The 24,619-nt window shown below is 47.4% G+C and overlaps 1 protein-coding gene across 5 annotated transcripts in view; it reads right to left on the bottom strand.

The window, feature by feature from the left end:
* The window catches only part of PAX7 (paired box 7), a 171,172-nt gene that overhangs the window by 50,498 nt on the left and 96,055 nt on the right, over positions 1-24,619 (bottom strand). For all 5 annotated transcript variants that reach the window (XM_083454058.1, XM_083454055.1, XM_083454054.1 and 2 more), the window contains 2 exons: positions 11,085-11,250; positions 9,233-9,429 (listed from right to left, as the gene is read on the bottom strand). In XM_083454058.1, the coding sequence (XP_083310184.1) occupies positions 9,233-9,429; positions 11,085-11,250 (363 nt within the window). The remainder of the gene's footprint in view (positions 1-9,232; positions 9,430-11,084; positions 11,251-24,619) is intronic.

The raw sequence follows: 24,619 nt of genomic DNA, 5'->3' as shown, positions 1-24,619 counted from the left end.
GCACCAGCTAGGGAACCCCAAAGGAAGCAAGCTCAGAGCCAGGGGATTGGTGGTGGGATGGTGATAAATGAACAGAGGGAGAAGACTGGAAGGAGGAGGTGTCAGAAGCTGAAGAGGCAACAGGCTTTAGTGAGCAGGAAGAGGCTGTGGCAGACAGCAGTCCAGAATCAGAGGCAGAATCAGAGGCTGGGGGGGGGCAAGAGACAGAGTCAGGCAGGCTGCTGAAGAAGTCAGGGGGTCTTCACCTCCTGCTGCAATCAGCTCCCCTTCCTGCTGGTCTCCCAGAACCAGAAGAGGGCAGTATGAAGAGGGCGGAGCAGGGACAGGCATGTTGATGGAGTCTCTGATTGCTTGGGAAGGATCAGAGGGAGGAGGAGGCTTAGGCAACTGTGGGAAAACAGAGACCTTCAGTCCTCACAACTGCCTCATTGGAGTATGATCTACGGGGAAGAATTGCTGTGCTCACTAGGTCTGCGCTCTCAAGCTGCTTGTTTCTTTGAATTAAGAGTTAACTTCCCTGACACTGTGCGAGCTAGTACTAGCCTGCTCCTGTCACCCGCCCCTGACATGTACACATTTTTTGCAAAGCGGGTTTATCTGCCATGTTTTGCATGCCATTTTCACCAACATATGCAGTTATATGCAGGCTGCGGAACAGCATTTCAAAATGTCACATTGGAGTGAATGTTAGAAGAATACTGGAATGAAGTTATATGGTTTTAGCAGAAATGTGATAAAGAACTAAGCAAAAACTGATTGTTAATGGGCTAAAGTGGAAAGTTTAAAGTTAGATTAGGTGAAGATAAATTACAGAACAAACAATTGAGAAAGAGGGAAGGGATTTGCTGAATTAGCTAATTTGAACTAGAATACAAAAAAGGGAGGTGTGAGGAAGTCGAGGAAACAAGTAAATGAAAGATAATGATATGGAATTTGGATGTGTTTTCTCTTTTCATTATGCTGTTTTGATGTATTGTTCTTTTTTCTTTTTCTTTTTTCTTATTTTTGATGTATTGTTTGTTAATTTTTTCATTGTTTCTGTTTTCTTTTATACTTTTTTTCTGTAACTAAAAAACTTTTAATAAATATCTTATAAAAAAAAATAATGTCACACTGGAGGATGGACCAAGCTTGTTTTCTGCTGTTCTGGAGGGCAGGACCCGATCCAGCGTCTTCAGGTTACAAGAAGGGAGATTCTGACTAAATTTTAGGGATAACTTTCTGATGCTAAGAACCGTTCGACAGCGGAACAGAGGAGATGGATTCTCCCTCCTTGGAGGTTTTTAAGCGGAGGTTGGATGGCCATCTGACATGGATGCTTCAGTTGAGATTTTGGACTAGACGACCCTCAGGGTCCCAATTCTATGATTCTGTGAAAAAATGGCTGCATTTCGGCTCATGCACTTTTCAGGAAGAGCCAATCTGATAAATTCATCTTCAAATGCAAACTAAATTAAAATTCTCTTTCTCTCTCCATCCCCCCATCCCTAGAGCCACTGAGGTGCAGTGGTTAGAGTGCTGGATGAGGACCTGGGAAACGAGGGTTCGAATCCCTACTCAGCCATGGGGGGGGGGGGTGACTCACTCTCAGCCTAGCCTACCTAGCTAGGTTGTTGTAGGGATAAAATGGATAGGAGGACTATGTATGCTACTTTGAGAGCCTCGGAAGAAGTAAGGTGGGATATAAATGTAATAAACAATAATAACAATAGCCCAAGGCGTGACAAAATTGTTCCAATCGAAACAGCCAAATTAGTGGGGCCTTTTGCAAAATGAAAGGGGGGAAAATCAAAGTTGAAAAATAAAGATGGGACATGGTTTGTATGGTTAAACTTACATATATGGTGACAACCAGAGAGGGCAGACAACAATTTCATTGAAAAATGCAGCCTTTTCATAATGCGCTGGAGTAATAAGGTACAAGGGACATGGGTGGCGCTGTGGGTTAAACCACAGAGCCTAGGACTTGCTGATCAGAAGGTTGGCGGTTCGAATCCCCGTGATGGGGTGAGCTCCCATTGCTCAGTCCTTGCTCCTGCCAACCTAGCAGTTCGAAAGCACGTCAAAGTGCAAGTAGATAAATAGGTACCGCTCCGGCGGGAAGGTAAACGGCATTTCCATGCGCTCCTCTGGTTCGCCAGAAGCGGCTTAATCATGCTGGCCACATGACCTGGAAGCTGTACGCCGGCTCCCTCGGCCAATAAAGCGAGATGAGCGCCACAACCCCAGAATCGGTCACGACTGGACCTAATGGTCAGGGGCCCCTTTACCTTTAATAAGGTACAGGAGAATGTAAATCTATTTGTTGTACATGGAACTTTTGGGATATTAATTCATTACGTGTGAATTTGCAATGGAATTCTTTTCCTATATATTTGGCTCCCGGTAGCTTCTTTTATTCTACTTCTATTGCATTTCATTTGCCATCTACTACTATATTTTGTTGCATTTTATTTGTAAATAAATATATACCAAAAAATAAATGGGGGGGAAAGTTGGAAAATCGATGTCCACATGCTTAGCAGGCCTTATTTATAAAGTTCAAAAGGCTTTCAGCTTCGAAAGGAAACTGTTACAAAGGCACCTGCATGAACCCCTCTTTTCTCTTACAGTGCACCCCACCCCCATCCTTCAAATCCCAGGGCAGAGCCCCAACTCGGAAAATAAACTTCTCTCTTTTCACATGAGAAAAAGAAGCAGAAGAGAGAGACGTGTTTTTGCTCCGGGTTTTCCCACTGCCCTCAGCCCAGGAATCTAACTGACAGGAGCAGATGGCTCTTCTGGAGGGGGGTGGGGGGCGGATGAAGGAAGAAAGGAAAAGTTTACTGGAAAGAAATGCCAGCTTTGTGGGATCCTTTAGGTTAAAAGTTTACGGAGCGAGGGCTGTATGTGATACTGAGCTGTTGGGATCTCAGCAAAGCTTTCTGCAAGAAGGAGGGGAGAGGCAGAGAAAAACTGGAGCCTCTGTTTCCAAATGCCTTCTGGAAATAGGAAGTCCATTTGATGCAAAAATAAAAAAAAAATACATATAAAAGAAGAAGTTTGCTGGATCAGGCCAATGGCCCATGAAGCCTAGCATCCTGGTGACACAGTGGCCGGCCAGATGGACCAACGGGAAGCAGGCCCCAATCCCAAGAGCCATCTCTGCTCTGCCCAAAGCTGTCAACTTTCAGATTTGAAAATAAGGGATCAGCAGCCTTGAAAATAAGGGATCAGCAGCCTCACCTGTCCCAGGGACAGTCTACGGGATATCTAACAATCTGGGATAGCAGCGGGAAGCAGTGGGAAACGACGCTGGAATAAGGGAATTTCCCACAAAAAAAGGGAAGGCTGACAGCTATGCTCCTGCCGTTTCCAGAAACTGGTTTTCAGAAGCATCCCTGGCCCAGCAACGGACCAAGCCTGCTTGCTTGTTTCTCAAAGGCATTTTTGAGAACAGGATGCTGAACCAAATGGGCCTGTGGCCCTGATCCAACACGCTTTTCTTTAACCTGCAAACGTGGCCCAAGTACAGTGGTACCTCGGGTTACAGGCGCTTCAGGTTACGGACTTTGCTAACCCAGAAATATTACCTCGGGTTAAGAACCTTGCTTCAGGCGCGGTGGCAGCAGGAGGCCCCATTAGCTAAAGTGGTGCTTCAGGTTAAGAAGAGTTTCAGGTTAAGAACGGACCTCCGGAATGAATTAAGTACTTAACCTGAGGTACCACTGTACACGGGTGTAGCTGTAGCCAGCAAGATGCTCCACGCAGGACCTGATGGCAGCAGCATTCTCACAACCAAGGGTTTGCAAATACTGCCTCTGAAAGTGGCAGAACATAGCCATTGTGGCTATAATAATAATAAATAATATATTTTATTTATACCCCGCCCTCCCCGGCCAGAGCCGGGTTCAAGGTGGCTGACACCAATAAAATTTCAGTAAAAACATAACAAGAAAAAGAAAAAAACACAATTTAAAATACAGGTTAAAATGCAATTTAAAATGCAGCCTCATTTTAAAAGTCAAAACCATAAGGGGAGGGAAACATAAGGGTCAGACTGAGTCCAAACCAAAGGCCAGGTGGAACAGCTCTGTCTTGCAGGCCCTGCGGAAAGATGTCAAGTCCCGCAGGGCCCTAGTCTCTTGTGACAGAGTGTTCCACCAAGTCGGGGCCAGTACTGAAAAGGCCCTGGCCTGAGTTGAGACCAACCTAATCTCCTTATGACTTGGGACCTCCAAAATGTTGCCATTTGTGGACCTTAAGGTCTGATAGCCACAGACAGCATTTGGGGTTGGTGGTTCTGTCTAATCCTCTACTGAAGCCATCCACATTGGTGGCCCCCACTGCCACCTGTTTTGAGGGAGAATCCATTGTGGGCTTCGCAAATGGAGCATTTGGTAACAGGATGCTGGGCTCAATGGACCTTTGGAGTGGGGTCTTCTTGTGATCTTGGCAGGGAGTTAAAGGAAGGCAGGGGGAGCCAGGAGGCAAGAGGGGGTGGCTGCTTTGCAGGCTCAGGTTCCAGGAGAGACTCCCTTAGGAAGACAATTTGTAACATTTGGGACTTTTTAGTTCCTTCTGTGATGGAACTATTTGGGAACTTCCCTGGCTTTTTTCTGGCCCATGTAAGACCAGTCTGGATAGTTAGCCTTGGTGAAGACTTGACATTTTCATCCCCAAAAAAGTTTTTGATTTGAGTTTCCACTGAAATGAGGCTGCATTTTAATGTTTTTATGCTGTATTTTAATCTTGTTTTTTAAGCTGTATTTCAATCAATTGTTTTTATATTAGGTGTTAGCTGCCCTGAGCCCTGTCTTGGCTGGGGAGGGCGGGGTATAAATAAATTATTATTATTATTATTATTAATATTATTATTATTATTATTATTATTATTATTATTATTATTTATTATTATTATTATTATTATTATTATTAAAAGGCAAGGTGACAGAAGTTTACGAAATGATAAATGGCACGGAGGAAAAGGATGGAGAAAAGCTTTTCTCTGTCTCTCGTAAGAACTGGAAATCGTGGGCATCTAGCTGAATGTTGGAAGATTCAGGACAGATTAAAGAAAGCCCTTCGTGCGGCACATGGTTAAACTATGGAACTCCCTGTCACAGGAGTGGCTTTAAAAGAGGATCAGACGACTTCGTGGAGGGCTATCAATGGCTCCTAGCCATGACAACCATGTTCTCCCTTCACAAGAGGAGGCAGTGATGCTTCTGAATACCAGCTGCTGACAACTGCAGTAGGAGAGAAAGTTCTTGTGCTCAGATTCTGCCCATTGGGGCATCTGGTTGGCCACTTTGAGAACAGAATGCTGGGCTGGATGGGCCAAGGGTCTGATCCAGCAGGCTCTTATGTTCCCAGAGAACTCCCGAAAGGAATGTGCCTCCTCAATGGAAGTGTAAAAATGACTGTGCCAATTCTATCATTTGGGGGGATGAGAAATGCTCCATGATGTTATCCCCCCATTGCATGTTGATGTTACCAACCTAACTGTCCATGGAGGTGCAGGTCAATTCTGTATCCAGGACAGCTGTCTACCAGCTCCATCTGGTACACAGGCTGAGACCCTACCTGCCTGTGGACCGTCTCGCCAGAGTGGTGCATGCTCTAGTTATCTCCCACTTGGACTACTGCAATGTGCTTGACGTGGGGCTACCTTTGAAGGTGGCCCGGAAACTACAACTAATCCAGAATGCGGCAGCTAGACTGGTGACTGGGGGCGGCCGCCGAGACCACATAACACCGGTCTTGAAAGACCCACATTTGCTCCCAGGACGTTTCCGAGCACAATTCAAAGTGTTGGTGTTGTTCTTTAAAGCCCTAAACGACCTCGGCCCATTAGACCTGAAGGAGCGTCTCCACCCCCATCATTCTGCCCGGACACTGAGGTCCAGCTCCAAGGGCCTTCTGGCGGTTCCCTCACTGCGAGAAGCGAAGCTACAGGGAACCAGGCAGAGGGCCTTCTCGGTAGTGGTGCCCGCCCTGTGGAACGCCCTCCCATCAGATGTCAAAGAGATAAACAACTACCTGACATTCAGAAGACATCTGAAGGCAGCCCTGCTCAGGGAAGTTTTTAATGTGTGACATTTTGATGTATTTTTAATTTTTGTGGGAAGCCGCCCAGAGTGGCTGGGGAAACCCAGCCAGATGGGTGGGGTACAAATAATAATAATAATAATTATTATTATTATTATTATTATTATTATTATTATTATTATTATGGGCTACTCCACACACCCATGTGCTCTTCCACAATACAGCGGTGCCTTGGTTCTCTAACTTAATCCGTTCTGGGAGTCCGTCCGACTCCCGAAACCGTTCAAAAATTATTATTATTATTAATATTATTACAACTCTCTGCCTCCAAATTCTCCCGTGAGAAGGTGATGTTGGACTAGGTGGGTGTCATTGGTCTGATTCAGCAGGCTTTTCTTATTATGTTTAGCCCCCAGGTAGGGGTGGGGCGGGGTGGGGAGATCTGCTCTGGAATCCTTCAGAGCCACTGCCAGCCAGTGCAGGCACCACTAAGCTAGGTGGGCGAACGCCCTGTCTCTGCCTGAGGCGGCTTCCTGCGTTCCCGCCTACGGAGGGAAAAAGAGAAAGAGACGCATTGCAGGACGCCTCGCCACGCAATTGAAGGTCGGGCATTTCCCCCCGGAAAAGAACTTGTTCCTACACGGCGATAAGCCGAAGCAATGAATTCTGATCCCCGCCAGCCCGGCCTTTGCAAATTTGAGAGCGGGCAGAGTCTCTTTCAGGGGGGCAGAAGGGAAAGAAAAAGGGAAATCCGTAATGCCTCTCCCTCTGCAACCATAATGCCAGGATGTTCCCAATCTGCTTTGAGGGATGGAAAGATTAAGAATAATAAAAAAAAAAAATTGCAATAAAATATGTGTGAACGAGGGGGTAATTGTGGACAAATGCAGCATTCAAATTCATTTTTCCACCTCTTTTACACACCATTTCAATCTTATTTTCTGCTTATTAATGAGATCTTGTTGGCAGGGGTGGGCAGAAGCTGCCCAGTTTTGCTGGGTAATTGCACATAATTTCCTTTCTACTAGTGATTTGCATCTGATCTTCTCCCTCCCCCCCCACCCTAATTCTTTGCTATTTAACACCCCCTTCTACTTCTCTCCCCTCCTTCCCAAATCTCTCCCTCCTCCTCCTCCTCTTCTTTCCATCCCTGGTCAGGCAATACTTCATTTAAATGCTTATTACACTTAAACAGACACTGAAGAAAAAGGGAGGGGAGGGAATGAGGCAGAAGCCAACCAAGTAAAAAAAAAAAAGGCCTGATGCAATCACCCTCTGCCACTCACACTCTCCTTTAGTGATGTAACACCCTTAAGGACCGTGGGTTAACTTTGCCAAAGACCTATTCTGTACTATTTGTAATGCGGTCACTTGGGGGATAGATTTAACACGTGTTAGGAAGCTGTAGTGATGTATGGAAGTGAGAGCTGGACCATAAAGAAGGCTGATTGCCAAAGAATTGATGCTTTTGAATTATGGTGCTGAAGGAGACTCTTGAGAGTCCCATGGACTGCAAGAAGATCAAACCTCTCAATTCTGAAGGAAATCAGCCCTGAGTGCTGACTGGAAGGACAGATCCTGAAGCTGAGGCTCCAATACTTTGGCCACCTCATGAGAAGAGAAGACTCCCTGGAAAAGACCCTGATGTTGGGAAAGATGGAGGGCACAAGAAGGGGATGACAGAGGACGAGATGGTTGGACAGTGTTCTCGAAGCTACCAGCATGAGTTTGACCAAACTGCAGGAGGCAGTGGGAGACGGGAGTGCCTGGCGTGCTCTGGTCCATGGGGTCACGAAGAGTCGGACACGACTAAACGACTAAACAACAACAACAAGGAAGCTGCTTATTTGGTCCATCTTGCTCACAGCAACGGCCCTCCAGGGTTTCAGGCCGGGCAATGATCCAGCATTACTGATGGGCCTTGAACTTGTTTGGGCCCAAAGAAAATATAAGGTGTGTTCTTTCTGTCAACTAATCGGGATGGCTCAGATTTCCCTTCGCAGTGCTTTTCAGGGATTCTTCAGCTGTGATTCTTGCACTCACAGTGAACTGGACTACATGACGTTTGGTGGCCCTTTCCAACCTTACTGCCCCTGGCTACCTCCATCACAACTCATAACTTCTTCTAATACAAGAATGGGCGTCCTCCTGTGTCCCTCCAGATATCGCCGGACTACAACTCCCATCATCCCTGACAATTGGCCATGCTGGGTGGAGCTGATGTGAATTGCAGTCCAACAATGTCTGGGAGACAAAAGGTCCCCCGCCGCATCCATAAATATAATATGCAGATTTGTCTAATAACATATTGCAATAGAAAGATGCATGGACAAAGCATATTGGTATCTACGATTCGTCTCCCACTATTGTGGTCAGCAGAGAGTACCCGGAACTATTCATTCATGGTTTTCAAACAGACGTTCTCAAATACAACACCAGAATTCACTGGTTAATTTGTCTGTAAAGTCACATCTCAAAGCAGCTTAAGGAAAAAACCTTCATGACAAATCACAAAAAACAAGGCTGACCGTTACATCTGGAGATCAACAGCAAATCCTAAAACCAGCTGTGCCAGCAAGCCAACGTCCTGAAGGCGTAAGGGGGCCTTTACTCAGTGTCTGGATTGCAACAGAATCGGGGCTAAGCATACATCGTGGGATGTCCTCAAATATGTGGTGGCACTTACTTCCTTGAAGGGCTCTGTTTCCGTCTTTGACTGGGTTACCTGGCAATGCCGCAGATCTAAAACTAGTTTAGCCTCAACTACAGATGTGTAGAACTGCCTAAGAACTAGTAACTGGGTTTGCTTCTTTCCTCCACCCTTCCCATCCCCTTTCCTTTTGTGTCGCTGCTATTAGATTGCAAGCTTGAGGAAAGGGAATCATTTCTGATATTGGTAGGCAACTCTGGGAGTCTTCTGGGGAAGAGTGGGGGGAAATAAGAAACGGGGAACCTGCAGCTTTCAAAGTATTGTTGGACTCCAAATTCCATCAGCCAGTGTAGGGTTGATGGGAGCTGCCGTCCAACGCCTTCTGGAGGGCTGCAGGCTGCCGATCCCGGCTTTCAACAATAAGCAAATGAACAAAATGCTGTGGCGCTCAACTAAGGACACGTGGGAACAGCCATGCGTTCTCCCGGTTTCCTCATGCACTGCCTACAGTTTAGGCCGGAGACGATGGCAAAACACAGGCGAGCAGCCTACCTGGGGAGAGAGGCCATTGCTGACAGGGTTCATGTGATTGGCAGGAGCTGCGGGGTTCATGAAGCTGTCGGAGTAGGTGGAGAAGCCGTGCCGGGTCCCGTAGGCGGAGCTGGAGTCTGCGGCGGCGGCAGCCAACCCTCCCTGGTGCATGGTGGATGGTGGGAGAGGCTGGGGTCTGTGCACAGTGCTGCCCCCATCTGTGGGGAAACGAAGCATCGGGTTAGAAGCGGTGGCTGTCATCACCAGACCATCACTGTGTTCCTTTGGGGAAAGGCTGGTATGATGGAGGCGCCATCTTGACCTGAGGCCCAAATCATGTTCCCACCATCTGTTTCAGTGGAGGTCTGGTCCATTGGGGTGAATGGGGCAACTAGTCCAGTGGGTGGCCCTGACTGTCACCTTCCCCCTCCTCCGCTTCCACTTGAATCATGGATTCATCGAGTTGGAAGGGACCCTGAGGATCATCCAGTCTGACCCCCTCCAGTGCAGGAATATGCACCTGTCCCTCAGGGGAATCGAACCTGCAACCTTGGCATTATCAGCAGCACGCTCTAATCAACTGAACTATCCACTTTCCTGCTTGACCCATGCTTTCTAGGGATGAGTCTACGTGCTTTCTCTCTTGCCCCACTCCTTTCTCAGGGAAAACCAATTTAGCACTAAACCGAAGCAAGCTATCTTGCTTTGATGTACCACTCTGAACGCTGTTAGTAACCTCCTGTTATTTTCTCATGCCCAGCTGTGGAAAGCTGTCCCTGTTGCTAAAGTGAAGGGGGGGGCATGTTATAGATTTGGTTGGGACCCCCTCTAAAGCCTAGAAATTAATAAATGGTAGGATTTTGATTGTTTGGGCTGTGAAGCAAGAAATACAAGCTGCAGAGGGATTCGCTAGGGCCGTTAAGAAACAGAGCCACCAGGAGCCACTGGCAATGCAAGAACTCCTTTCCCCTTGCCCTGAGGTGTGAACAGAAACTGCGGATTTGGAAGGTTGCAAGGGTAAAGGCTGGAAGAGACTTTTATCAGGAGATGGCGGGGATCGAACCTGCAGCCGCCAGTCTACAGAGCAGGAGACAACACAAACTGCTGGTTGTTCCGAGTGGTTTTCCCCCAGGGGAAAGCAGTGGGAACAGAGGAATTGTGGGTAAGCCCTGAGTCTTAGTGTTGGCCCATGAAGAACTCAACTATCATTTGCTCTGGCTCAGCCAAACCCTGGCTCCGCCCACTCTGTGCCAGTCAGACTAGGAACTGGGAGAACCAGGGTTCAAATCCCCACGTTCTGTCGTGAATCTCACTGGGTGATTCTGGGCCAGTCCCTGCCTCGCAGCCTAAACCCCCTCACAGGATTGTTGTGGGGATTAAACAAGGAGGGATGGGTGGGACCATGCCTGCCACCTTGAGGTTTGATATAAACGCCATCCATCAAACCTGTTGGTTTCTGTGTGTTGCCACTGTGCAGTGCTTTGGAGTCACAAGACTCTGTTTTGCATTCCAGACATTCCAGGCTGTTGGAAGTCTCACGGAAGACAGGAAACGGATGTGATGTTTACTGGTTTCCTGTTCCTTTGTGGTTCAGTTGCTCTCTGCTCTCACAGAGAGAGGGTGTATTTCTTTTCTGTCTGCGTAGCTTAGTAATAAAACCCTAGCATGTAGCTCATATTTCTCGTCCTTCCCTGTGCTGGATACTCTGCGTAATGAGAACATGCTTGGAGCCTTATCAGAGGCTCAGGTCATTAATTATCATCGGAGGAGAGAACGGAGGCGATTCCGGAGGAGTCACTTGATCAAACGCATTTTCCGACACAACCCACCCATCGAAACAACCCACTTTCCCACCCAAGCCCTCAGCACCCACCTTGGGAAAGGGTGGTGGTTGGGTAAGTTGAATCTGGCAGCTGGTACGGAGGCAAAGTGGGCATCCCAGTCGGAGGGAAGCCCCCCGGCAACAGGTGATTGAATGCTGCCAGCTGATTGGCCCCGGCCTGCTTGCGCCACCGTGCCCGCCGGTTGCTGAACCACACCTGGGAGAAGGGAGAGAGGAAGGCAGGAAGTTATGGGGGAAGACACATGCCAAAGGGTTGAACCTGAGCCCTTCTGCATGCAAAGAAGGGTCTCCGTCCCCTGAGCTATGGACCCTCTGCATTGTCATTGTCAAGGGAGCAAGTGCCACGAATGATCTGACGCCCTGGGGCCATCACCACCTGCCGCAACCAGTGCCGGATTTACGTATAAGCTAAACAAGCTATAGCTCAGAGCCCCATTCTCATGGCGCCTCCCCCCCCCCAAAAAAAAAATTATGAGTCTTTGTAAATTGTGTTTCTAAAGGAACTTTTGTTATTGCCAAATTCCAATGTGTTTGCATTATTAAGTTTGTTATGAATAAAAAATCATTTTAAGTAAGAGCTTAATAATTATTTCACGTTAATATACTTTTTCTTAATTGTATTTCACTATTAATATACTTCTTAATTGTATTTCAGTTCAACAATCACTTCGATAAAGTACATATTTTGTTATGTGCGAATGGCTTTAGATACCTATTAGGTCCATAAATTACCATATAGCATATATTCAACACAAAAAAGCAGTGCAATTTGTTGTTGACAAAGGACAGCCCGACATATAAAGGGCCCCATTACCTTCAGTAGCTTAGGGCCTCATTAAAGCTAAATCCGGCCCTGGTCGCAAACCATCTTCCAATCCTTCAGAACCATCTTTTCTAAAAAGCCTATTCTCGCACAGGCTCCATGCAAAACAAAAAATGGCCACTAGGTGTCAGGACAGAGCAGGCCAGCAAACAGGAAGGGTCTTCTTTGGCCCCCATCTGCCAGTGGCCGACCACTGTCCCCAGAAATCCTATTGGATTAACAGAGACGACTCTGGCCTACCAGGGCCATTTCTGCCCTTCCGAATTATTTTCTGGCAATCCGTGCTTCCTTTGTGCACGACACCGCTGTAAAAGCTAACCAACTTAGAATCATAGAGTTGGAAGGAACCTTACAAAGAATATCTAGTCCAACCCCCTGAAATGCAGGAATCGTGGCTAAAGAAACCCTCTACATTCTCTCCCCATTCATTTCCCCTTCTCATAAATCCTGATGCGCAATTTTCTGAGCCAATCAAATTGTACCATATGTATTCCATCTGCAATCTGTGTCTGGTTTTTTATTTTATTTATTTATTTATTTAAAAAAACCTCATTTTCAACTGAATCCAAAAACTCTCAGGGCTGATCCTGGTTTGAGAAGGGGACGGGGCTAAGCTTTCGAGACAGTTGAGAATGCAGCTGCTGAGTTCTCCAGGGCCTAGAGGTCTGGGAGACCTGATTGAATTTCACAGCAACAGGAGAGGGCTTGGCAGAGGGGGGAGGTGGAATTGAATAACAACACAAAACCCCTAAAAGCTGAAGGGGCGGCGGAGAAGTTGAGTTGGGGAGCCTGATCTGTGTGTTTCTAGTAAAAGTTTGGTTGAAGACTCCGAGCATGTTGAGAAGACCAAGCGGGGAAAGTTAGCTCTCCCTTTGTTAGTCTCACATTGATCCACCCCTTTCTAAATGAGATGTTGGGTCTTCTACAAGCTAGGACCTCTTGGAGGCAAAGAAGATGCTCTTCCACTGGGTATGTCACTCCCACATCCATAGGACATAGGAACCTGCTTTATACAGTGTCAGACTCTTGGTCCATTGGGCTCAGCACTGCCTACACTGACCGGCAGCTATTCCCCAGGGTTTCAGACAGGGAATCCTTCCCAGCCCTACCTAGAGATGCTGCAAAAGACTAGTGAATTCTGCATACAAAGCAGATGCTCTACCACCAAGTGGCCGACTCTGGGGTTGCGGTGCTCATCTCGCTTTATTGGCCGAGGAAGCCGGCGTACAGCTTCCGGGTCATGTGGCCAGCAGGGCTAAGCCGCTTCTGGCGAACCAGAGCAGCGCATGGAAACTCTGTTTACCTTCCCGCCGGAGCGGAACCTATTAATCTACTTGCACTTTGATGTGTGCTTTTGAACTGCTAGGTTGGCAGGAACAGGAACCGAGCAACGGAGGCTCACCCCCTCTTGGGGATTCGAACCGCCAACCTTCTGATTGGCAAGTCCTAGGCTCTGTGGTTTAACCCACAGCCCCACCCACGTCCTGTGATGGAGGTAGCTTGGGGCAATAAAGGCAAGCTATGGTCTAGTTCAGGTATGGAGAACCAGTGGCCCTCAAGCTGTTGTTGGACCACAAATCCCATCACCCGTGGCCACTTGCCATGAAGTCTGATGGGTGTTGGGAGTCCAGCAACAACTGAAGGGCTGCAGGTTCTCCATCCCTGAACTAGATGGTCCTTTGGCTTTACTGCCCCTACCGATCTCCGTCAAAACCATGCCTTCTTTTAATGCAGGGGTGGGGGACCTGTGGCCATCTGGACGTTGTTGTAGTCTAACTCTCCCATCACCCTGACAGTTGGCCATGCTGGCAGCTGGGACTGATGGGAGCCAAGGTCTGACAACATCTGGAGTCCAAATCCCTGAACTAGACCATCACTTGCCTTTACTGTCCCTAGCAAACGTCAGCATAACTCTAATCCCTTTTAATGCAGCATTTCAGAAAGGGGTTCTCTCCAGGAACTGAACCTGGGACCTTCTGCATTCAAAGCAGATGTTCTACCACTGAGCTACAGCCCTTCCTTAGATTCATTACACCCATTGGAAACTTTTCAGGCGATTTTCATATCATTTTGTGCCATTACGATAACTGGATTTAATACTGTTAGGATTTTCACCTTGTTGATTAAGGACAAGGAACCACGAAACCAAGGGTTGTTTCTCCAGCAGAAGCTAGCTGGATAACTCCAGGAAACTGAGGCAGATATGCTATGATGCAGGAGTCTTTTGGGACACATCCAGCTCCTTTATTTGTTCGACTGCCACTAATCATGGAGGTTTCATGGGCTTGCCACGGCTAATGTCCTTTCAAGGGACCTGTCTTCCTTCCCGCAAGAAGATTCAAAATACATCCCTGACATTTGCGCTGGCAATATTCCCCTCCCTCTCGCCAATTCTTTGAAAGGTGGCTGGAGAGACTTTTTTTTTTTGAAGGAAAAAAGAGATGTGCTTATAAATCAGTTTATTGGCGGTTAAAATATACAGGATTGAGCGTCAAGAGGGAAATGCAAGACCCACTTCAAAGGGAACCTGTTTCCACTCCACCACAGTGAAGGTTTTATCAGCCACTAAAAAGATTCTCTTGCCAGGGGAATCGGGTTACCCAAAAGAGAGAGAGAGAGTGAGTTAATCCCAGAGTGACCGTCAATTCCTTCAGATATCAAACTCACACTGTGAGGATGGGGGGAGAGGAGTGAGGAGGCAGCCCAGAGGGATTCTGGCCCCCTTGTCCCATAGGATCATTCCTGGTTTTGGGGGAGGGCTGTGTTACCCGAAAGACCACTTTCACCAATGATGACATGGGCCATACTCACACAATAGATTTAATGCATTCATTAGGACACCCTTTTAAATAGACTTCTCCCAAAGAATTGAGGGAGCTGTGGTTCATTAAAGGTGCTGAGAGGAGACCCTTACAGTGGCGTAGCGTGGGGGGTGCAGGGGGGGCCGGCCGCACCGGGCGCAACATCTGGGGGTTAGGGAGCGCAAATCCACGGGTTAGGGGGCGCAAATCTACGGGTTAGGGGGCGCAAATTACTTGCCTTGCCCCGGGCGCTGACAACCCACGCTACGCCACTGGACCCTTATACTCTCCTTACACAGAGCTACAATTCCCAGAGTTCCCTGGGAAAAAGTGTTTGCTATGAAACTGCTCTGGGAGGGGAAGAGGGATCTCATACATCTGAAGAGTTGGAAGGGGCTCAAATGTCATCTTGCCCAACTCCCTACGATACAACAACCCTTAACAAACTACAACTCCTAGAATTCTTTTTAAAATTATTTTTGGCAGGGGGGAGGGGCATGACTGGTGTAGATATGGACATAGCGAGGCATCTGCTAGGGCTTTACACCCCTAGAGGGTCCCACTGATTAGAGCCCCCCCCACCAGACCTGCTCATTCTGCTCACCATTGAAACCCACTGTTTTTCCCCCACCAGCCTCTGACTCAGATAAACCTTGTGGTGGTGAGGAGGAAGAGGCCATGGAGATGTCACTTCCTGCCTCACTCATTGTTTGTCTGCCTGGCGAGCCAACAGGTGGCACAGTGATGAAGAGCAGGGGTAGGGAAGCCTTTGCAAGCTGAGGGCCACTTTCAGCCTTCTGAAGGGCCACCTAGATCTCTTAGATCCAGTGACCAGGGCTTTGTGTTTGGGGTGAGGTGCCCAGTGGCATCACTCTGCTGAAGGCTCCTTGAAGTCTGACTTCAGACTCTGTTCCCTAACACAGGTGGGACCTCCCCCCACAAATATGATACGGGGAATGAAGACACTGTTTTAAACAAACTCTTGTCCCAACCATGGAGGACAGACTCCCTTCAAAAGATGCCCTCTGTTCCCACTTCCATTCTGCTCTGACTTCTGTTATTGCCATCTGCCAGAAACAGATGGCAAACTCCTCGGGTGAGGAGGTGTAAATCATTAGCTGAAGAAACTTGCCTATAAAAACACAGCCCTGTCACCTCAGTGCAAAACACATCAACTGGGTGTGGGTGACATTGCTCCATTTCAGAGGTTTCCTCTCCCCATTTCAAAAAGGATCAGACTGATTCATGGTGGAAGAGATGGATATCACTATCTTCTAACCATGACAGCTATGTTTTCCCTTCCCATTTGGGCCAAGAGACCCTTAAAATTTAAGGATTAAATCAAGAGTGATACCAGCCTATTAGGAGTCACTAAGCAAGCAGGTTAGGTTTAGGGACGTGGGTGGCACTGTGGGTTAAACCACTGAGCCTAGGACTTGCCGATCAGAAGGTTGGCGGTTCGAATCCCCGCGACGGGGTGAGCTCCCGTTGCTCGGTCCCTGCTCCTGCCAACCTAGCAGTTCAAAAGCACGTCAAAGTGCAAGTAGATAAATAGATACCGCTCCGGCGGGAAGGTAAACGGCATTTCCGTGCACTGCTCTGGTTCGCCAGAAGCGGCTTAGTCATGCTGGCCACATGACCCGGAAGCTGTACGCCAGCTCCCTCGGCCAATAAAGCGAGATGAGCGCTGCAACCCCAGAGTCGGTCACAACAGGGCCTAATGGTCAGGGGTCCCTTTACCTTCAAGCAAGCAGGGTGGTGTCACAGATGGCCATGTCAGCCAATGAGCTTTGGCAAAAAGACAACCATCACTGAGGACAAGTGAAGTCATCTGAGAGTCAGGGCAATGGCAATGAAAAGCCCAACAGTTCCACACAGAATTGTAGAGTCGGAAGAGACCCTGAGGATCATCTAGTCCAACCCCCTGCAAGGCAGGAATATGCAGTTGTCCCATGCAGGGGATTGAACCTGCAACCTTGGTGTTATCAGCGCCACGCTCTAACCAACTGAACTATCCAGGCTGTCATAGAGTGTAGAAAGCTGGGAGGCAAATCTAAACATTGCTGTGGATCTCCCCCGCCCTCAAATTCTCTCCTTGCGAATGGCAGGTGAAATTGATGGAAAATGCAGAACTAGATAAATTAACAGGAAGGATTCGAAACCTGCGGGACCAGAGATTCTTAGAAGACTGGAGTAAATATATGAACTACAGTGGTGCCCCGCAAGACGAAATTAATTCATTCTGCGAGTTTTTTCGTTCTATGAGTTTTTTTGTCTTGCGAAGCACCAATGTGTATTGATGGTTTCCCATAGGAATGCATTGGCGGTTTTTTTTAAAAAAAGGCGCAAGACCATAGGGAAATCCGTCTTGCGAAGCAACTCAGAAAACGAAAAACTCTTTCGTCTTGCGAGTTTTTCGTCTTCCGAGGCATTTGTCTTGCGGGGCACCACTGTATTTGAAAAGAAATAGTAATGAACAGATTACGCTAGTAGGATTGCAAGAGGTTTTGTAAGGAGGACTATTTGAAATATTACAAGAAAGATTATGCAGAGAATTGTTAGTTAATGATCATTAAGAGTAATAGAGAAATTAAGAAATGCAGAATAAGTGATAAAGAACGGAAAATCATCAGAGGTGCTGATGGAAGTCAAAAATATTGTGTAAGATAAGAAGTTATGTTAAATGACTGTTGATATGCTAAAAAACCCTAATAAACTAATAAAAACTAATAAAACTAATAAAATAAAAACTAATAAAAGAAAACTAATAAAATAAAAACTAATAATTTTTTTTTTAAAAAAAAACAAATTCTCTCTTTGCTAGAAATCATAATGCACTTCAGATTTTTGTACATTAACTTGGAGCCATTATCAGACACTTCTCGCTTCCTGACCCCCTTTCACAGCACCCTGTGACTTATCAGCCCGATGCAAGGGAGACCTGAGGTGTGGTCGACAGTTGTTTCCGCTCTTTCCCAACCCAGCAGCTGCACAGACCCTTCCCTGCTGGGATGGGGCTGGAATAAATTAGACCGGCTCTGGGTCACCTCCCACAATTTGTCAGGCAAGGAGGGGAAAAGGGAGGTCAGGTGGAGATCTTCTTGCAAGGGGGGGGGGGAGAGAAGAGAAGTCCCGTTGGGAGCCTCCTTAGCTTAATGAGGACTTGATGTTGAGGGAAGATCGATGGGAGGGTAAGCAAGCTGGTTAAGTGGAAACAGAGAGAAGAAACCCGTCTTCCCAGAAATGATCTGTCATCTTGGTTTCTCTACATTTGCAGAAACAGGCAAGGGCTGAAGCCTTGAGCTCACCAGCCAACATGCTGGACTTTCCAACACCACAAGTTGTGGAGGGTTGAAGACTCGTTGGTGATTTTGCAGCAGTGGTCCTGTCTCCAGCGTCCCAGAGCTGGTCAATCGGCATGAAAGGAGAGCTTCTGAGCCACTGAGAAGGAAGTCAATTTTGGCAGGAGCCAATCAGCGAGAAGGCTTTTGAGTAGGCCATGGAGGACTGATTCCTTGGGTCACTCTGGAGAAGGACAGTGAGGAGGAGGAGCTGTTCTGGATGTTCCAAAACTGAGCATTTAGGAATACCAAAAACACGAGTTTCAAGGGAGTGGTGCAAGTTCTGTCAGTATGATAGAACTTCACGGAAAACGCAACTTAAGTCACTCCAATATAAGATCTTGAAGCATCGCCCAGGTATGTGTACAGATGAATAATAGAATCAAAAAACTGTAGAGGTGGAAGGGACCCTAAGGGTTTCCCAAACTTGGGTCTCCAGCTGTTTTTGAACCACAATTGCCAGCTTCCCTGACCACTGGTCCTGCAAGCTAGGGATGATGGGAGTTGTAGTCCAAAACAGCTGGAGACCCAAGTTTGAGAAACCCTGGTCCAGCTGGAGATCTGCACTGATGGTTGCAATGCATCCCAAATTATTATTATTGTATATTCTTAGGTTGCATCATCTTGAAAGGTTGTGCAACCTTAGAACAGGGTATGGCTGTGATTATCCACTCCCCAACACCTTTCAATAATTTATTATTTGTACCCTGCCCATCTGGCTGGGTTTCCTCAACCACTCTGGGCGGCTTCCAACAAAGATGAAAAATACATTAAAATGTCACACTTTAAAATCTTCCCTAAACAGGGCTGCCTTTAGATGTCTTCTAAATGTTAGGTAGTTGTTTATCTCTTTGACATCTGATGGGAGGGCAGTTCCACAGGGTGGGTGCCACTACCAAGAAGGCCCTCTGCCTCGTTCCCTGTAGCTTTGCTTCTCGCAATGAGGGAACCGCCAGAAGGCCCTTGGCACTGGAACTCAGTGTCCGGGCAGAACGATGGGGGTGGAGGCCATTTTGTGGTAGGATGCCTGATGTGCATACAGAAGGCCACGAGTTCAAATCCCGACAGATGGGAAAGACTCTCTGTCTGAAACTGTGGAGAGCTGCTGCCAGTCAGTGCAGACAGTATTGCGCTAGAAGGGCAACTGGCCTGATTTGGTGTAAGGCCACTTCTTACGAAGCCTGGCCACCATGCACCCAGCTGGAAAGGGCTGGTGTGAGTTCAGGAGTTCAGGGGACAAGGAATGAATGAAAGCACCAGGAACTGGAATGCTGGAAGGATTTGGGGGTGCAAGGTGCGTCTACCTGATTTGATTTGGGGTAGCAGACATGGCTTGCTTGTTTGGCTCTGGTTATCCTCTATCAGCTTGCATGTTTGGAAATGGACAAAATGTTCCCAACAAACAGTGGTGTAGCGTGGGGGGTGCAGGGGGGGCCGGCCGCACCGGGCGCAACATCGGGGGGGGGGGGCGCTCGCACTCGCAGCTCTCTGCCCCTACCTGGCTCACTCACTCTCTCTCACTGCAGTGCTGGCTGTGCGAATCCGATCCGAGCTGCCGGGTCGCCGCCCACTGTGGAGGGGAGGGTGCCAGGCGTGTGGTGCGGTGCGGAGAGAGAGCGAGGGACTATCTGGGGGAGGGACAGTGCAGCGGGGGGCGGGGCGCAAATTACTTGCCTTGCCCCGGGTGCTGACAACCCATGCTACGCCACTGCCAACAAACGCTGTTGCTACAACTCTTGCAATCTTTCCTTAAGAAACCAAACCCTGGGTCCTTCTGCTCTTGAAACCTCTCCTCACTTGGAGCTGAACCTTGGAAGATTCAAGACAGACAAAAGGCGGTGCTGTGGTACCTCGGAAGTCGAACGCAATCCGTTACAGAAGTCCGTTCGACTTCCAAAACGTTCGGAAACCAAGGCGCGGCTTTTGATTGGCTGCGGGAAGCTCCTGCAGCCAATCAGAAGCCGCGTAAGCTGCACCGGACGTTGGGGTTCCAAAGAACGTTTGCAAACTGGAACACCGGAATATTGCAGCGTTTGGGAGCCAAAATGTTTGACTCGCAAGCCATTCAGGATCCGAGGTATGACTGTACTTGAGAAAGAGCAGCATTAAACGCCCACAAGAGGCAGGCACAATGACCAGCTTGGATGGCTTTAAAGGAGGATTTGACAAATTCATGGAGGACAGTGAGCCCATGCGTAGCTTCTAGCCAGAAATTGATATACTCTACTTCTGGTGTCGTGAGTCAGCGATGCTTCTGAATCCTAGTTGCTGGAAGCCACAGGAAGGGAGAGGGCTCTTGTCTATAGGCTTCCCAATGGGGCATTTGGTTGGCCATTATTAGAACAGAATACTGGATCAATGGGGCCCGTTTGGCCTAACCCAGCAGAGCTCTTCTGGTGTTCTTATGGCTTTTTTTTTGGAATGCATAAGAATAAAGACTTTTGCACCCTTCACGGCACTCCTGATGGGAACCTCTGCCTGTCTCTCAGTTGCAATTGAAAACCTCATCAATTTTGGGGAGAGGAGAAAAAGAATTAAATTCAAGGTCTCCCACGGGAGGCGGTGGACTCTCCTTCCTTGGAGGTTTTTAAGCAGAGGTTGGGTGGCCATCTGTCATGGATGCTTAAATTGAGATCTCCTGCATTGCAAGGGGTTGGACTAGATGAATCCATGGGGTCCCTTCCAACTCTGCAATTCTGTGATTCTGTGATCTGCAAATCTCTGCTCAGCTATGAAACTCTCACTGGGTGACCTTGAGCCAGCCGCTGCCTCTCAGTAAAACCCACCTCATAGGGTTGTTGGAAGGATAAAATGGGAAAGGAAAGGAGAAGAATCATGTGCGCCACCTTGAGCTCCTTCGAGGATAAGTGGGATATAAATGTAACCAACAGACAATAAATGAATACTGTATTTTTTGCTCTATAAGACTCACTTTTTCCCTCCTAAAAAGTAAGGGGAAATGTGTGTGCGTCTTATGGAGCAAATGCAGGCTGTGCAGCTATCCCAGAAGCCAGAACAGCGAGAGGGATCGCTGCTTTCGCTGCGCAGTGATCCCTCTTGCTTTTCTGGCTTCTGGGATTCAGAATATTTTTTCCTTGTTTTCCTCCTCCAAAAACTAGGTGCGTCTTATGGTCTGGTGCATCTTATAGAGCGAAAAATACGGTAAATAATGTTGCCAGACTTTTTCAGAAATGGGAAGATGAAGACGTTCCTGCTAAGAAAAGAATGGATAAGTAAAGCAATGGGTTATGTTGAATCAGCAAAGCTAACAGCTAAAATAAGAGAATCTCCATTTTTGAAGAATGGAAACCTTTTTGGGATGATTTGAAGAAATACTACGACATGAGCAGGTTTTGAACTATGAGCAACAGAACAGTTCAAGATTATTCTGTTACGACGATGTTAAAAAAAGGGACGGCAGGATGCAGCAAAGGGGGAGATAAGAAAAACATGAAGGAAAATGGGATGAGAAGTCAATGATATGTTGACATGGAACTTTTGGAAATTCGGTAAAAATATTTTTTTAAAAGGTTGGCAGACTTATTTTTCTTCTTCTTCCTCAAAGTTCGAAATTGCTTTTGCGGTGCTTCCCCCCCCGGCTTTCTCCTTCCCGTCTTCATCAAGAACTTGACGGGCTCAAAATTTGTAGCTCTCGAGAGCCAGTAAAAAGATCTGCTCAGATACGCAGAAAATTTTACAAGTGGGGGTGGTGGGGAGGGAGGGAGGGAGGCGGCTGGCTTAGAAGTGGTGGGAAGAAACCAGCCATGCCAGCCTGACGGAATGAGAAACCCATCAAGAATGCAAGGGGAGGAACAGCTGCTGAGAGCCTTCTGGCAAAACAGAAGTGGTCGAAGGGCCTTGGAGGATTGGCTTGGATGGTGGTAGCCGGGGTGGGGTGGGGGTTTGCAAACTCCACTGTCAGATGAAGAAAGGGGATGCCATCTTGGTATGGAGCAATTCAAGATAAAATCCGTAGTTTGGGCATGGCTCTCGAGAGCCTTGAGGCATGTGACAAAAGTTACCGTATTTTTTGCTCTATAAGACTCACTTTTCCCCTCCTAAAAAGTAAGGGGAAATGTGTGTGCGTCTTATGGAGACTGCAGGCTGCGCAGCTATCACAGAAGCCAGAATAGCAAGAGGGATTGCTGCTTTCGCTGCACAGCGATCCCTCTTGCTGTTGTGGCTTCTGAGATTCAGGATATATTTTTTCTTGTTTTCCTCCTCCAAAAACTAGGTGCGTCTTGTGGTCTGGTGCGTCTTATAGAGCGAAAAATACCGTACATACAGTGGTACCTTGGTTTATGAACTTAATCTGTTCCGGAAGTCCGTTCTTAAACCGAGGTGCGTTTTCCGTAATGAGGCCTCCCGCTGCCTGTGCCCTTCCACCGTTCGTATTTTGTTCGTAGACCAAGGTAAAGTTTGCTAACTGAAACACTACTTCCGGTTTTGCGGAGATCTTATACCAAATAGTTTGTAAACAGGGCTGTTCTTAAACTGAGGTTCCACTGTATTCCAAATAATCAAGCAGCGGCTCTACAACCACGAAAGACAGCACTTGTTACCTCATACTCCAAGATCCTGTTCTCCGGAGGCCTATCACAACACCCTACGGAACCTGTGCCAAATATCTAAAGGATCTGCAACTCCCCTCACATCGAAGAGCCTTTATGCTCGCGTGATTAAATACCTTCCCTTGCGGTGAACAAAGGCAGATTCTCACATACAGTGGTACCTCGGGTTAAGAACTTAATTCGTTCTGCAGGTCCATTCTTAACCTGAAACTGTTCATAACCTGAGGTACCACTTTAGCTAATGGGGCCTCCCGCTGCTGCCATGCAATTTCTGTTCTCATCCTGAAGCAAAGTTCTTAACCCGAGGTACTATTTCTGGGTTAGCGGAGTCTGTAACCTGAAGCGTCTGTAACCCAAGGTACCACTGTACAGTGATACCTCGGTTTAAGGACGGTCCTGTTTACGAACGATTCGGTTTACGAACTCCACAAAACCAGAAGTAGTGTCCCGGTTTGCAAACTTTACCTCAGTCTAAGAATGGAATCTGAATGGCGGAAGGGCACCGGCAGTGGGAGGCCACATTAGAGAAAGTGCGCCCTGGTTTAAGAATGGTTTCAGTTTAAGAACGGACTTCCAGAACAGATTAAGTTCGTAAACCGAGGTACCACTTTACTCCATATCAAGCCCGGTTGTGTTCCTGCAACCAAGGAGTGCCTCATTCAATGGACCACATTCTCTCAGATTGCTCTTTACACAGAAGACCTTCGGCCTATCAGTCCGAGAAGTCGTCAAATGAGGTTTCTCCTGGCAGATCGGGACAAAGGTATCACTGCCTTAGTAGCTTCTTTTTTAGCCACAATTTTACCAGAAAGGGTTCCCAACGAACCATCCTTTCAGGGAACAGACAGGGCAAAGCAGAATATCTAAGTGCACATGAGTACAGTGTGACCTTATGACCTCCGACAGCTTCACCCTTGTCCTTTTAATTATCCCGGTGACTTGAAATGTTTTATACTGTGATGCCAATAAAGGTATTTGATTTGATTTGGATGCCATCTTTTCCTCCTCACTCTCTTTCAAGAGAGGAGATTCCAACTGAACTTTAGGAAGAGCTTCCTGGTGTTAAAAGTTCACAGGTGAGTGAGAAATCTGAATGGATGCGCCAATCAGTTTCCGGTACACAGATGCTGCAGATTTGCCAGGCATCAGAGGAGTGTGCCCATCACCTCTCTGCATGAGTGTCTGCTGAAGTGCTCTCATTCCAATCAGCCTCCACCGGGGGTGGGTAATTTTGCAGTGTCTCTGCAATGCGAGTGATTGCAGCAGAAGGACTCTCCAGAGAGCCTGCCCAATGTGTCTCTGTACAAGTTGCTGCTCAGATTTGCCTCCTTCCAGTCACCTGCACCAGGTGGCTGATGAGGACATCTTCTTCCACATCTGTGCCTACCATGTGATGAGGTTGCTCACACAGAATTGTCTCTTTGTACGAGTTACTGCTCTGGGATTGCCTTGTTCCGATCAGGAACTATGTTCAGAACAGCAACTCATTAAGGAATGGGGTAGGCGGGGGTGCTCTTCAGAGGGGGAAACTGTGTCCTACAAGCCAAAACCATGTTTATAAATTTTTGTGCCTATTGCTTTTTTATTATTATTAATGCAAACTAATGCAAAAATGGGATGAATTGAACTGAATAAGGAGAAAAATGGGAACTAGAGAATAAGTCTGAAACATGGGTAGGCAAACTAAGGCCCGGGGGCCGGATCTGGCCCAATCGCCTTCTAAATCCGGCCTGCAGATGCTCCGGGAATCAGCGTGTTTTCACATGAGTAGAATGTGCTCTTTTATTTAAAATGCATCTCTGGGTTATTTGTGGGGCCTGCCTGGTGTTATCACATGAGTAGAATGTGTGCTTTAATTTAAAATGCATCTCTGGGTTATTTGTGGGCCATAGGAATTCGTTCATTTCCCCCCTCCAAAATATAGTCCGGCCCCTCACAAGGTCTGAGGGACAGTGGACTGGCCCCCTGCTGACCCCTGGTCTAAAATGAATTAAAATCAGGACACCCTCTCCGCTCTAAGGTCCCCTGG

Source organism: Podarcis tiliguerta (genome assembly GCF_965153285.1).
Source record: "Podarcis tiliguerta genome assembly, chromosome: 8".
Classification (NCBI taxonomy): Eukaryota; Metazoa; Chordata; class Lepidosauria; order Squamata; family Lacertidae; genus Podarcis; species Podarcis tiliguerta.
This window is presented reverse-complemented; position numbering and strand designations above follow the sequence as displayed.